The following is an 11692-nucleotide window of genomic DNA, read 5'->3' on the forward strand; positions in this document are numbered from 1 at the left end:
ATGAATCGACAACGAGAGGCCGAAAAGGCCCTTCATGATCAAACAAATATTCTACCCTTCGCGCAACTCATGGTTGTCTTCACGGGTCTGGCAATTTCTTTGCTGATTTGCATGGTGGATCAGAATGGTATCAGTGTCACGCTACCAACGATCTCACGCGAACTTGGGGCCCAGAATACGATATCTTGGGCTGGAACCTCATCGCTAATTGCAAATACCATGTTCACGGTGCTATACGGCCGACTGTCAGATATCTTTGGCCGGAAGATTATGTACATCTCCGCATTGGTGCTGTTGTGTATTGCAGACTTGCTCTGTGGTTTATCCCAGAACCCGGCTATGTTTTATGTTTTCCGAGGCTTGGCTGGTGTCGCTGGTGGTGGTGTTACCTCCTTGACGATGATTATTGTCTCCGATATCGTGACCCTGGAAAAGCGAGGCAAGTACCAGGGTATCCTGGGTGCATCACTGGGTCTTGGTAATATCATTGGACCATTTCTGGGTGCTGCATTCACCATGCGTTCAACGTGGCGCGGTTTCTTCTGGCTGATTTCTCCATTGGCTGCTTGCTCTGCAGTCGTCGGATACTTCCTCATTCCGAATAATGCACGCAAAGATAGCTTCCGGGAAAACGTTGGACGCATTGACTGGTTCGGGCTATTTGCCTCGTCCATTGGTATCATTTTCCTCTTGATTCCTATCTCGGGAGGTGGATCCTATTTCCCCTGGGATTCACCGATGGTCATCAGTATGCTCGTTATCGGAGGTTGTGCATTTGTCGCATTCTTCTTCATTGAGTGGAAAGTGGCTACACTTCCGATGCTACCAGGTATGGTCTGATCCCCATAGCGGTAAAAGTACATTCAGTTGACACGAACAAGTGGGTTTCTTCAAAAATAAGGTTGTCTCTGCAATATTCGTGCAGACGTTTCTGTTTGGTGCCGTTTACCAGGCAAATCTCTACTACCTGCCACTGTACTACCAGAATGCCCGTGGCTGGTCACCAATTGCCTCAGCAGCCATGACATGTCCTATGGTTGCCGCCCAGTCAATCTTTTCAATCACATCTGGGCTGTACATCTCGCGAGTAAAGCGCTATGGTGAGGTCATCTGGACTGGATTTGGCTTGTGGACCTTGTACGTGGATCGATGCCTAGGCCCTCTTACTTTGATCCCACACTAATAGTATCATTCTCCTAGGGGGTCTGGCCTCATGTTATTGCTCGGTACCCACACCCATCCAGCCGTTATTGCAGTCATTGTGGCACTCATGGGCGCCGGAATTGGCTTCACATTCCAACCCACTCTCGTGGCCCTGCAAGCACATTGCACCAAGTCTCAAAGAGCAGTTGTGATTGCAAACCGCAACTTCTTCCGCTGCATTGGTGGCTCATGTGGTCTCGCCATCTCTGCAGCAATTCTGCAGGCCACTCTTCGCTCTCACCTACCAACCAAATTCGCGTACCTGGCAGAGTCTTCGTACTCGCTTCCTTCAAGAGCGAATCTCAGTGCAACTGAGTGGGCTTCAATCCTCATGTCTTATAGCAAGGCTTCTCACGCAGTATTTATCCTCCAGGTCCCTCTCATTGGGGCGTGTTTCCTGACATGTGCCTTCGTGCGTGACAGAGGTCTGGTGCGACCAAAAGAGCCGGAAGAGATAGAAGGGGAGAAGCGAAAAGCCCAAGAAGCAAGAGATACCGAGGCCGCTCCTTCTGAATACACTGAGGAGTCTGTCGACCATGATACAAACCACCAGGGCGAGAAGCGTCATTCTATGTCGACACTCGCCGAATCAAAGATGTCGCCTTCTCGGGCGGAACCTTACACCGAAGAATACGGAGAGAACCAACAACAACAGCACCGAGCCACTTGAAAAGCGCTGAAAATGATGAACGGCCGTGAGTTTCGCTTTTGACTGGCGACATATGCATTTGTATTTGTTGCATGGGCGGCGTAAGATACCAAAAAGAATACTGTGTTTTGCGATAGATTATGTTAATATGAACACTACTTGGTACTTACGATTCTCTAAGCCACCAAGTCCTCTCAATGAGAACTGTATGTCAATAGTGTTCTCTGATGGGCTAGAAGCTGTTCATCCTTTCCAACTTTGCTTTTATGGGGGGCTAGCTCCAGCTTCTGATTTCTCAGACCTTCGAGATAGCGTACTAGTCACAAGTATCCAAACCGCAGAAAACAATAAAGCAATAGACTTAATTATAACATCCTAGAAGCCTTGTAAATTCTAGGCTGCGTTAGTGTTAGTAGACGTCTTGTCTTGGCATTCCGGTCCAACTTCATCTCCGGCCTCTTTCAGCCCCCCTTGCAATAGCACTTCGGCAGCGTCTTGATGGGTCAAATTGAGGTTGATATTCTCCTGAAAATTCAATATGTATGCGCTCGGACAGAGTCCTGGTTCATCAAGGCAGACAAGTCCCGCATCACGAGATTATAACCCACGAAAACGTGGAAGGACCGCATGCACTCGCTGCAAGACACGGAAGCAGAGGGTGAGCTATATCTAGCCTATAACATATTCGAAAATATGTTGACCTTGAGTTTTGATTAGTGCGACAATGAACAGCCAACCTGTTCCAATTGCTTGAAGGCTGGGGTCCCGTGCGATAAGTCGAGTGTCCGAGAAGACAAAGACCACCAGAATGAGTAAGGCCCTAATATATGAAGTATCCAGAAAAGACTAATCTGGATGCTAGTTACACACGTGGATTAGAGGAGCGTATAATGTTCCTTGAGCGTAAACTTGTTGAGTCTGATCGCTCATCAGACCGAAATGCTACGAATAGTGCGTCTTCGCTGTTCTCCCCACAAGGTGGTCACACAACACCGTGCACAACTACCTCGGGATTTGACAAGAATCCTGTTGGGGAAATCGTGGGACTTCTCGCCCTGAGCGCTTCCGAGGCCCCTGCATACGTAGGATCCAGTTCCGGTCTTTCTCTCGCTGCCGACCTGGGAGAGATGGTCCAAACGAGTGTGTGGAATCAATTCATCTCAAGAATGCAGCAGAAAACCAGTACCACCGCCAATAATTCTCAGAATAAGGCAGATCGAGTACACGGGCCCTCGGTGCAACCCAGCGCTACTGAGGTTCGAGATCGGGCAATGAGGATGGAAGATCTCTTGCCGGCGAATGTTGAGCCCCCAACCGATGAGATGGGGGCAAGAATACTCGAAACATATTTCACCCGGCTTCATTCTCGATATCCATTCCTGAACCGGAAACAAGTATGGCAGATCCATGCAGATCGATGGCGCTTGGCGAAGACCAAACGTGAGGACCTGACTCCATCTGATCGATTTGCTATCTTCAAACTCAACCTGGTCTATGCAATCGGCGCGACAATGCTTCGACTGAGTGAGAAGTATGCATACACGAATCCCGAGGTAATCATATACTCTTACCGTTAGATCGGTCAATGCTTACAAGTTCTAGCGATTTTACATTGCCGCCTTACAACATGTTCCCACAATGTGTGAAGCACGATCCATTGAGAATATCGAGGCCATGGTTCTTCTTGTCGTATATCATCTTCGAACTGCATCCAGCCATGGCATGTGGTACATGATTGGACTTGCTATGCGTACTGCTATCGATCTAGGTCTCCACCGAAAGGCAAATGAGAGCAACCTGGATCCATTTACGACTCAAATGCGACGAAGACTCTTTTGGACTGTATACTACTTGGAACGAGTGGTATCAATGTCTCTCGGTCGCCCGTTTAGTATATCTGATCGTCACATTGACCTTGACCTCCCAGTAGAAGTGGACGATGACATCGAAGATCCCACACTGCTCACAGCACCCCTAGATCCAAACAAAACCACATCCTTGACATTCGCAATTTATCTCTTCAAACTCCGTCGCATCGACTCCCGCATCCAACATAAAATCTACCGCGCCGACCGCCCTCTGTCTTCTCTACGACCCAAAATGGACCCCCTATACCTTGAACTAGAACAATGGAAAGAATCCGCCCTATTGCGATTCAGCGGCCCAGATCTCGACTACCCGATGTTGCACTTCAACCGAGCAGTTCGACTACTAATCCAGCCATTCCTCCCCCTCCTGCCAATCACAGACCCATACTACCAAATATGCATCCTGGCGGCAGGAAACATATGCCAATCCCACAAACGCCTGCACCAAACCTTAGAATATGGCCACTCCTTCCTAGCAGTGCAAACGGTATTCATGGCCGGAATCACCCTACTTTACGCGCTATGGACACACACGGACCAAGTCTGGTCCGTCCGGATGAGCAACGACATCCGCGCTTGCTCAACAGTCCTCTTTGTAATGGGCGAACGCGCAGCATGGGTCAAAAAATACCGCGACGCCTTCGAGCTGCTGGTCAACGCCGCCATGGAGAAACTACAGGGTAATGAGACTGCCCGCAACGCCGGAATGGCAGAGCTCATGACGGCCCAGTATGGCGTTAATTGGAATTCTACCACTGCCCCCGGCATGTCTGGGAGTGATAAGTACCCCCGGTCAACCCGACGGGACTGGCCCCTGATACTATGGGTGTTACGCCGCAGCCGCAGGGTTGTCCGGATGATGATTCTGAGCATGCGGTTCGAATGGCGTTGCAGTTAGCTCCGTGGATTGATCAGGATGAGAGTGATCCTTTGTGGGTGCCGGACTTTGGGACTTTGGAGAATCTGTCTGGGACACTGTGGAGCCATGAAGATAGCAGAGCCTTTGATCCCATGTGAGGTGATTTTGGAGTGCTGATTGTGCATACATGCGAGAAACGGAACATGATACCCTTTGATTGTGATACAATATGACAGTTCACATTTTTTATTTACTCATCGTGGAAGATTTGCTATGGTTGTTTAACGTATGGACGCATTCAATGTACCTGTGAAGCTCAGTCATGCTTGCTCGGCGTTGCATTGACTTTGGATTTCAGGTCTGGCGACGTGCAGCAGTCGACTGGCATCGGTCTGGTTCGATGGCCCATGTTGCATATTTTAGACAGTAATTTCACGCCGGTGATATTTTCAAGGAGGTATATCCGTGAACCAGCTTGCAAGATCAGGCAAATCAAATCTGCCAAGGAATCCAAATTCTTCCTGCCCCAAGCCCATCTCATCCCACGTTGTGAAAGGATTTATATCCATATTATTGGTATCGTGGTTGAGGCTGTGTTCCTCCGATACGGGCTCGGTATTATGCGACACCGAGTTGGGTCGGTTCAAATGTTGATTGCCCCTTTGATACAGCTGGTTAGAAGCCGACGAGGAAGTATCGCCAGGCCGGCAGGTAGCTATACAAGGATTAGCCTATACTTCATGAAGATTCATTAACAAACAACTAACCGGAGTAGTTTTGCATAATATGCTGGTGTGTTACTTGCAAGAACTGCAACGAGTTGCGGGCAGAGACACTAAACATAGCCATAAAAGCTAAGATCTCTTCGCACTTTTGCCAACTCTCATCCACGATTTGTGAATCAACCTGCTCCCGGATAGAATAGCATGAGTATGACATTATCAGAATGAAACCTGAAGTCGATGTGTCTAGTACATGTTAGTTGATGAGCATGAATGACAATGAGTAGCATCAATCACGAACAGAATCCATTGTACCACCATGCGTCAGTTAAACTTGTTCGGTATGTCTTGTGAACAAGTGAGACCAGGTCTATGGCTGCCATGACGCAAGAGGCGGCACATTTTGAGAAAACCGAGGAGTAGATTATGTTTTTCTCGCTAGGTTGGATATCAGTACGGCGTGATGATCCTGCTCGCTCATCGGAGCAGAGTTGAGTGAACATGGGGCGGTATAGTAGAAGGCGAAGGTGGATGAATCTATTTTGTTAGTTCAAGATTCTAATTCGAAAATTTTCAGAGAGAAGCTACCTTGCACGTAGCACATTCTGCTGACGTTTAAAGGTTGATGGATTGCCGCTTGGCTGATGCAGTGATACTTCATCTGTCCAATTCAAGGGCTGGGGCACGCTGGTCTCATATGCAGCAAGTTTATCGTCGAGTTCCATCAAAACATCCAGGCTACAAAGCTTGGAGCTTTGCAAAAAACTGGTGCGAGTGTTATCAGATCGACTTTGCCAAGCTTTATAAACCTCGGATAGGATAGACTCGAGGATCTTATATAGTTCAATGGTTGAAACGAAGAACGTCATATAGCCCAGCTTATGATCACAAGGTTGTCCACTAAGCGCACAAGGATCAGATTCTTGGGAATCAGTTCCCATTGCAGGTAGAGGTAATGATGGGATGTGAGAGGTCATGCTCGGTCTTCCATGTGTCATGCTCACAATCCTATTTTCGTTAGTTGGTTTTGTCTTCACGTAAAAATATAAAACAAGACAAAAGAAAAAAAAAAAAAAAAAACGGTGGCACCAACATATCCATGAGAACGCAGCTGTGCCAAGTACGCCGTCGTACTTCTGTTTCCAGGGGTTTGTTCGAGGTGTGTGTGGTTGTCTCATGTAGTCCGAGTCCTTGACCAACTCGACACGCCAGTCCAATTGCGTTCCAGCACCGAATCGGATAAGGGGTGCTTTGAAGAAGAAGTGAAACAATCAGAAGTGTTTGGACCACGCCAATAGTGCCTATATCCAAAAGGTCAAGATTTACAAATCGCTTTGCCCGAAGGAAAAATGAATAAACCGCGGCCTCCCGGTCTGCAGGCGGAATATCAGAGAAATGACAGCCAAGGGCAAAGATGGCATTAAGTGAGCAATGGAAGACAATTGAATTAGGACCGCAGTCAAATGCGCCCCCGAGTCCAATATTGAGCTGTGGCAACTCAGGCTTGGATGTCTTGTCTGACCCCCAGATATTTTCATACGCTAGCTCAAAACTGGGACGATGGAAAAATGGGAATAGACAGTGTACTCTATCCCAATAACACTCAAGGAGGTGGTCTGCCAGAGATCGAGGGGGTAAGGAGAAGTCGTCGAACCGAAGGTCTACCGATGGATAGCCTAGATCTCGCCAGATCCCCGTATCAGGGCCCTGGGGTCTTGCCGACTCATTTTTGCTACCACGTAAAGCTGACATATACGACCGCAAAGGCATCGACTCTCCTGCAAGACGCATGAAAGAGGCCACTGAAGAGTTCCCATAGTATTGCTGCTCCTGTGGAGAGTCCGTGCTTGGGTCGTCTTCTGTGACAGATATTGCGCCCATGGCGGTGACATTACCGTGGGAGTTGAGAGATGGCGAAGGATATATACTGCCTGCTCGTGGGTGGGCAGAGTCCGGAGATAGATGCGTCACACGTACTGATCTATAGCTCTCAGCTTCCGGTCGATTCCTCTGCGGTGGAAATATTGGTGGTTGAAAAGTAGGTGTTGAAGACGACGGACTTGGTCCAGATGACACAGGGGCTGAGCCTAGTCCTAGTAATCCTTCTGCGGCAACAGATGTCCTAGATTCTGCGTCCAGATGATCCAGATGCATAGCTTCACCCGTATCGTTTTGACTTTGACTTTCATATACCCTGTAATCTCCATGTTGTGAAGGGCCAGGGGGCACCGCAACTCCGCCTTTCGCACATATCTCTTCCAGCTCTCGAATTCGATTATGGAGAATCTTGAGGTATTCATCGTTGCTAGCAGACCTTGCATTATCTAGCTTGTATACACATTGATCAACGGCGTACGAGCGACGAGCGCAGGGACCACAAATTGGCTTTACACCGTCGCACCTGACCTTCTTATCTCGACATGACTCGCAGGCCAAGGCAATCTTGCGACGGCGAGGCTCTCGTTTAGTAATTCCTTTCGGAGGCATTTGACCTTCTATAGGCCACAGTGCAGAATATATGCGACCCACAGTATTGCTGCCCTATCTGATTAGTGATGCGGACGACCGCAAGAAAGGCGCATGCTGCAGGGAAGACGAAGTGGCACGATTCCTCGGAATGTACCCGGACAGTCACGTGCCACACTCGTGAGATTAATAAGACGGGGAATTGGAGAATGATGTTCCTGTTTATTTCTGTAAGATTACGGCCAATGAGCCCTGAAGGCTATAATTTAGGCTCTTTGGTCCACTCTGTTGAAACGACATCATATGTGGAGCTCCGGAATGTACCCGATGTGTTTTCATAGACAGGAGATACTTTGGCCACTTGGCACCATCGACTGCTGGCTTATTGTGGCGAAGGGGTATAATATGAAGAATATACATCTTTGACTCTATATGCGTTGAATTAATTGGTTGATCTATAGGGGTTGCGGATGTGCTGCGGATGCAGCTGCGGATCCGCAAAGACCGGGTGCATTCCGGAATTGACGTAGGGAACCGTGCTGCCTCATCAAGGCTTCAAATTACAGAATAAAGCCAACTTCCCCCCTTTATCTGATACCCCAGAGTGTCAGCTATCGCATCTCCACACTGAAGCCCGATATCAGAAGACCAAAGCCAGACTCACCTTCTGAGCAACATCTAAAACCCACAGTACAATTTCAACTGGATATCACCTGGTACCTGCATATCTTTCCAAAGCACCCTCACATCAGTTGAATTCTCCCGAAACCCTAGATGGAGTACGACAATCAGACGCTTCAAATGGGTCATACTACCCGTACGCTTTCACACTACTGCCCCTGGCAAGCCGACAAACCTCAAACAATCCCCCGAGGCCAATGGCCCGCCGAAGAAGGTCTCCAATGGGGTTCAGATCCCAGCTTCTGCTATCACGGCTATTCCAGTCCCATCGGCACCTGGACAGAGGAACGGCTCGTGCAAAACCTGATGCGGAATATGGCCAGTTTCTGTACCAGCATGAATCTAGGCTTCGATATCCCCCAAATCATAGATGAGCCACCTCAGAAGCCTATACTGGATGCATCGCAACTGAATGGATTCACCCTTCCCATGTTCCAGCCCTCGATGTCTCCACAAAGCGAACGACTCTCCGAGACACCATCCTCGCCATTTTCATCCTCATCGAGCCAAGGCCAAATACTCTCTTCAGACGATAATGAATGCTCACAACGGCCAAGCTGCATCAAGTCCAGAGCTAATTCCACACAAAGAAAGAGAAAGTGTGTGCAAAAGCCAGGGCAAAAATTGTGCCACTGCCGATCGGAAAAGAAGAGAAGAGAGTTTGTTGGAGAGCGATATAAAGAGCTCTCTCGTATTGTACCAGGGCTCAGGGAACAATCATACACAAGGAAATATGTTCTCGAGGAAGCTGCACTGTGGATACAAAGCTTGGTCCAGGGCAACGATTCCCTACATGAACAACTGAAGCAGTTGAAGGAACAGGAAAAGTTGAATCAGTAGCGGTTATTTTCTACTGAAGGCGAAGAAAAAGTGGGCTGCTAGTTTTGACATTGTTTGTATTTGTAACATATCACAGTGGCATATCATAAGTTGGATTGGCGTTGAAGGTATAAATGTAGGATAGAGAGCAACTGCAAAAGCAACTTAGGTCTTCCAGAATTGTCTGCTTCAAATCATATTACATTAAAGACTATACATCGAAAGCTGCTATTTGCTCAAACAGATCCAGCGTTACCTCACACAATACACAGTTGTACTCTATCCTTCTAGACCAGAAGATCTTAAACTACCAAGGAGGCGCAATGGCCACAATCCCCTTTCCCAACCTTTGAATCTGCGCAGCATAGTACGTCTATCAAAGCGTCAGCAACCCACTCAAATCAAACAGGAATAGGAAAAGACCTACACTCTCTGCCCCAGCCCCAATAAGATGCAACGGCAAGAAGCGCGTATACCACGGAACAGGCGCCTTATTCAACGGCATCTGCGCCTCATCATCACCAATACTCTCATCAAGCAACAGCCGGGGGAACTTCGGATCAATAGCCGCAGGTCGCCCAATACCAACCAGGTCACAAGCATCATCCTTAATAGCCGCCTCAGCCCCAGCACGCGTGCGGAATCCACCAGTCAGCATAAGAACGAGATCAGGATGGCGCTGTCGCACCTCCTTCGAGAATTCGAGGAAGAAGGCCTCGCGCGCGGCGGTGCGTGAGGATTTCGGTGCTGCAGCCGCATTGGCTTTACCATAGCCCATCATCTTTGGGTCCTCGTAGCTGCCGCCGGAGATTTCCATGAAATCGATGCCGGCTTCAGCTAGGAGTGCGATTTGCGTCATTGTTTCTTCAAAGGTCGCTGAGCTGTGGTCGGCAGAGTTCAGCTTTATGCCGATTGCGAAGGTTGCGGGTACAACTTTGCGCGTTTGCGAGAGGATCTCTAGGATGAAGCGGGCACGCTTTTCGGGTGTGCCGCCGTACGCATCTGTGCGGAGGTTTGTCTGAGTTTTAGTCAGTAGATTGGTTGATAATGTGGTTGGTAATTTAGGCTGGAGCTGGAAGAGTATCGCACCTTGCTGTTGAGGAACTGATCTAAATAGTCGAACCATTAGCATAAAGACAATCGAGCAAGTCGTGCAAAAAATCAAACAAAAAGAAACATACCAATCAAATACCCATGCGCACCATGCAGCTCAATACCCGAAAATCCAGCATCGGCCATCAGTCTCGCGGTATCAACAAACTGACGGATGACTCTCTCAATGTCCTGAGTCGTCATCTCCTTAGGCTTAGACCACACCAGACACGCAATCATGCTCTGAAAGCGACTATCTCCAACGCTCATGGGTACGGCGCTGGGTGCGAGGGTCTGCGCGAACATACCGCGGTGGCCTGCGACGCGGAAGGACTGCCGACCTGGGTGGCAAATCTGGGCAATAGCTGGCGTGCCATGTTTTTGGCAGGCGTCGGCGTATACCTTCCATTGAGCGACCAGGGCGCTGTTGGTTTTGCTGTCTTTGTACTCATTGTGTAGAGCTGGGTCGAAGGGGCTGCCCATATGGTTTACGTCGACTTGGACATTTCCTGATAGAATGTTAGGGTTGGTTGCTTTGGTAATAAGTGTTGATAATGCAGTATTGAATTAGTATCATGGTTAGGGTTGGATAGACCTTACCTGTAAGAATACTTCCCCATCCACCGTCGGACCATTGCTCATAGGCATCGGTCAGGGTGTTTGTCGGCTGGTTAGTTTTGGCAATCATCTCAGCCATTGCGGCCTGAAAAGGTGTTAGTTCCGTGTATAACGATCAAGTGTGAACAATGTATGTGATTTGTACCTTGCTCAGCCGGTTTGGCAAAACCAGTCCACATGGGAGCTTGACGGGGTCTGCGAGGGGAGATGGCATGTCGTATGTGCAGATTCCGTATATCAATATGTGCAGTGAAAATGAGATAGTCGAATGCAATTGCAGATAAAGTCCAATATAAACCTGAAAATTTAACTACTTATCTACTACTTATTGGTCGGAGAGATTAGTCTCCCCGTGTGGAGTCTCCCGAGGTCCACGAGGAAATGTGGATTTGGGAAAGTCGGGAAGTTCTATTCATCCGTTAATGGTTTTTTTAAGATGATTTGATCAACCTAGAAGGGAAGATGTTGCGAGCTCTATTTTTTTTTTGGTGATAAATCAGTGAAGATTGTACGATAATAGATTAGTAGGATGAGGTGTATGTAATTTAGTTTTGTTCATTCATATGAAGCTAGATTTAAACAATTCCCAAGATGCAAATGCAAACCAAAAAAAAAGGCCAAAGAAGATAAGTGCTGGGTATTCAATCAGGGAAAAAGAAGTTCGTGTCCAGCCCGAAAATAGGCAGAGAACGGGAAGCGCTGGGAACCAAAGGAG

At 48.1% G+C, this 11692-nt stretch overlaps 5 protein-coding genes across 5 annotated transcripts; 3 read left to right on the plus strand and 2 right to left on the minus strand.

Moving 5' to 3' along the window:
* N7500_003518 (putative MFS transporter) lies at positions 1-1873 on the plus strand (the record flags this gene model as incomplete). Its single annotated transcript, XM_056674664.1, has 3 exons — positions 1-829; positions 882-1137; positions 1201-1873. The coding sequence occupies 3 exons, from the start codon at positions 1-3 to the stop codon at positions 1871-1873; spliced, it is 1758 nt and encodes a 585-aa protein (XP_056535189.1).
* A 606-nt stretch (positions 1874-2479) lies between these two features.
* Positions 2480-4618, plus strand: N7500_003519 (putative C6 transcription factor; the record flags this gene model as incomplete). The annotated part of the gene is made up of 3 exons (XM_056674665.1): positions 2480-2510; positions 2732-3405; positions 3455-4618. 3 exons carry the CDS (start codon positions 2480-2482, stop codon positions 4616-4618), a joined length of 1869 nt encoding a protein of 622 aa, XP_056535190.1.
* A 410-nt stretch (positions 4619-5028) lies between these two features.
* N7500_003520 (uncharacterized protein) lies at positions 5029-7794 on the minus strand (the record flags this gene model as incomplete). Its single annotated transcript, XM_056674666.1, has 5 exons — positions 5029-5294; positions 5347-5547; positions 5603-5838; positions 5890-6309; positions 6395-7794. Coding segments are annotated over 5 exons (2523 nt in total), but the record flags the coding sequence as incomplete, so codon positions are not given.
* Positions 7795-8541: 747 nt separating this feature from the next.
* N7500_003521 (basic helix-loop-helix domain-containing protein) lies at positions 8542-9288 on the plus strand (the record flags this gene model as incomplete). Its single annotated transcript, XM_056674667.1, has 1 exon — positions 8542-9288. The coding sequence occupies one exon, from the start codon at positions 8542-8544 to the stop codon at positions 9286-9288; it is 747 nt and encodes a 248-aa protein (XP_056535192.1).
* A 286-nt stretch (positions 9289-9574) lies between these two features.
* Positions 9575-11191, minus strand: N7500_003522 (NADH:flavin oxidoreductase/NADH oxidase family protein; the record flags this gene model as incomplete). Its single annotated transcript, XM_056674668.1, has 6 exons — positions 9575-9640; positions 9695-10285; positions 10357-10376; positions 10449-10868; positions 10960-11062; positions 11123-11191. 6 exons carry the CDS (start codon positions 11189-11191, stop codon positions 9575-9577), a joined length of 1269 nt encoding a protein of 422 aa, XP_056535193.1.
* Positions 11192-11692: the final 501 nt, after the last annotated feature.

The sequence above is a fragment of the Penicillium coprophilum genome (genome assembly GCF_028826855.1).
Source record: "Penicillium coprophilum strain IBT 35676 chromosome Unknown utg000002l_segment0_segment1, whole genome shotgun sequence".
Taxonomy (NCBI): Eukaryota; Fungi; Ascomycota; class Eurotiomycetes; order Eurotiales; family Aspergillaceae; genus Penicillium; species Penicillium coprophilum.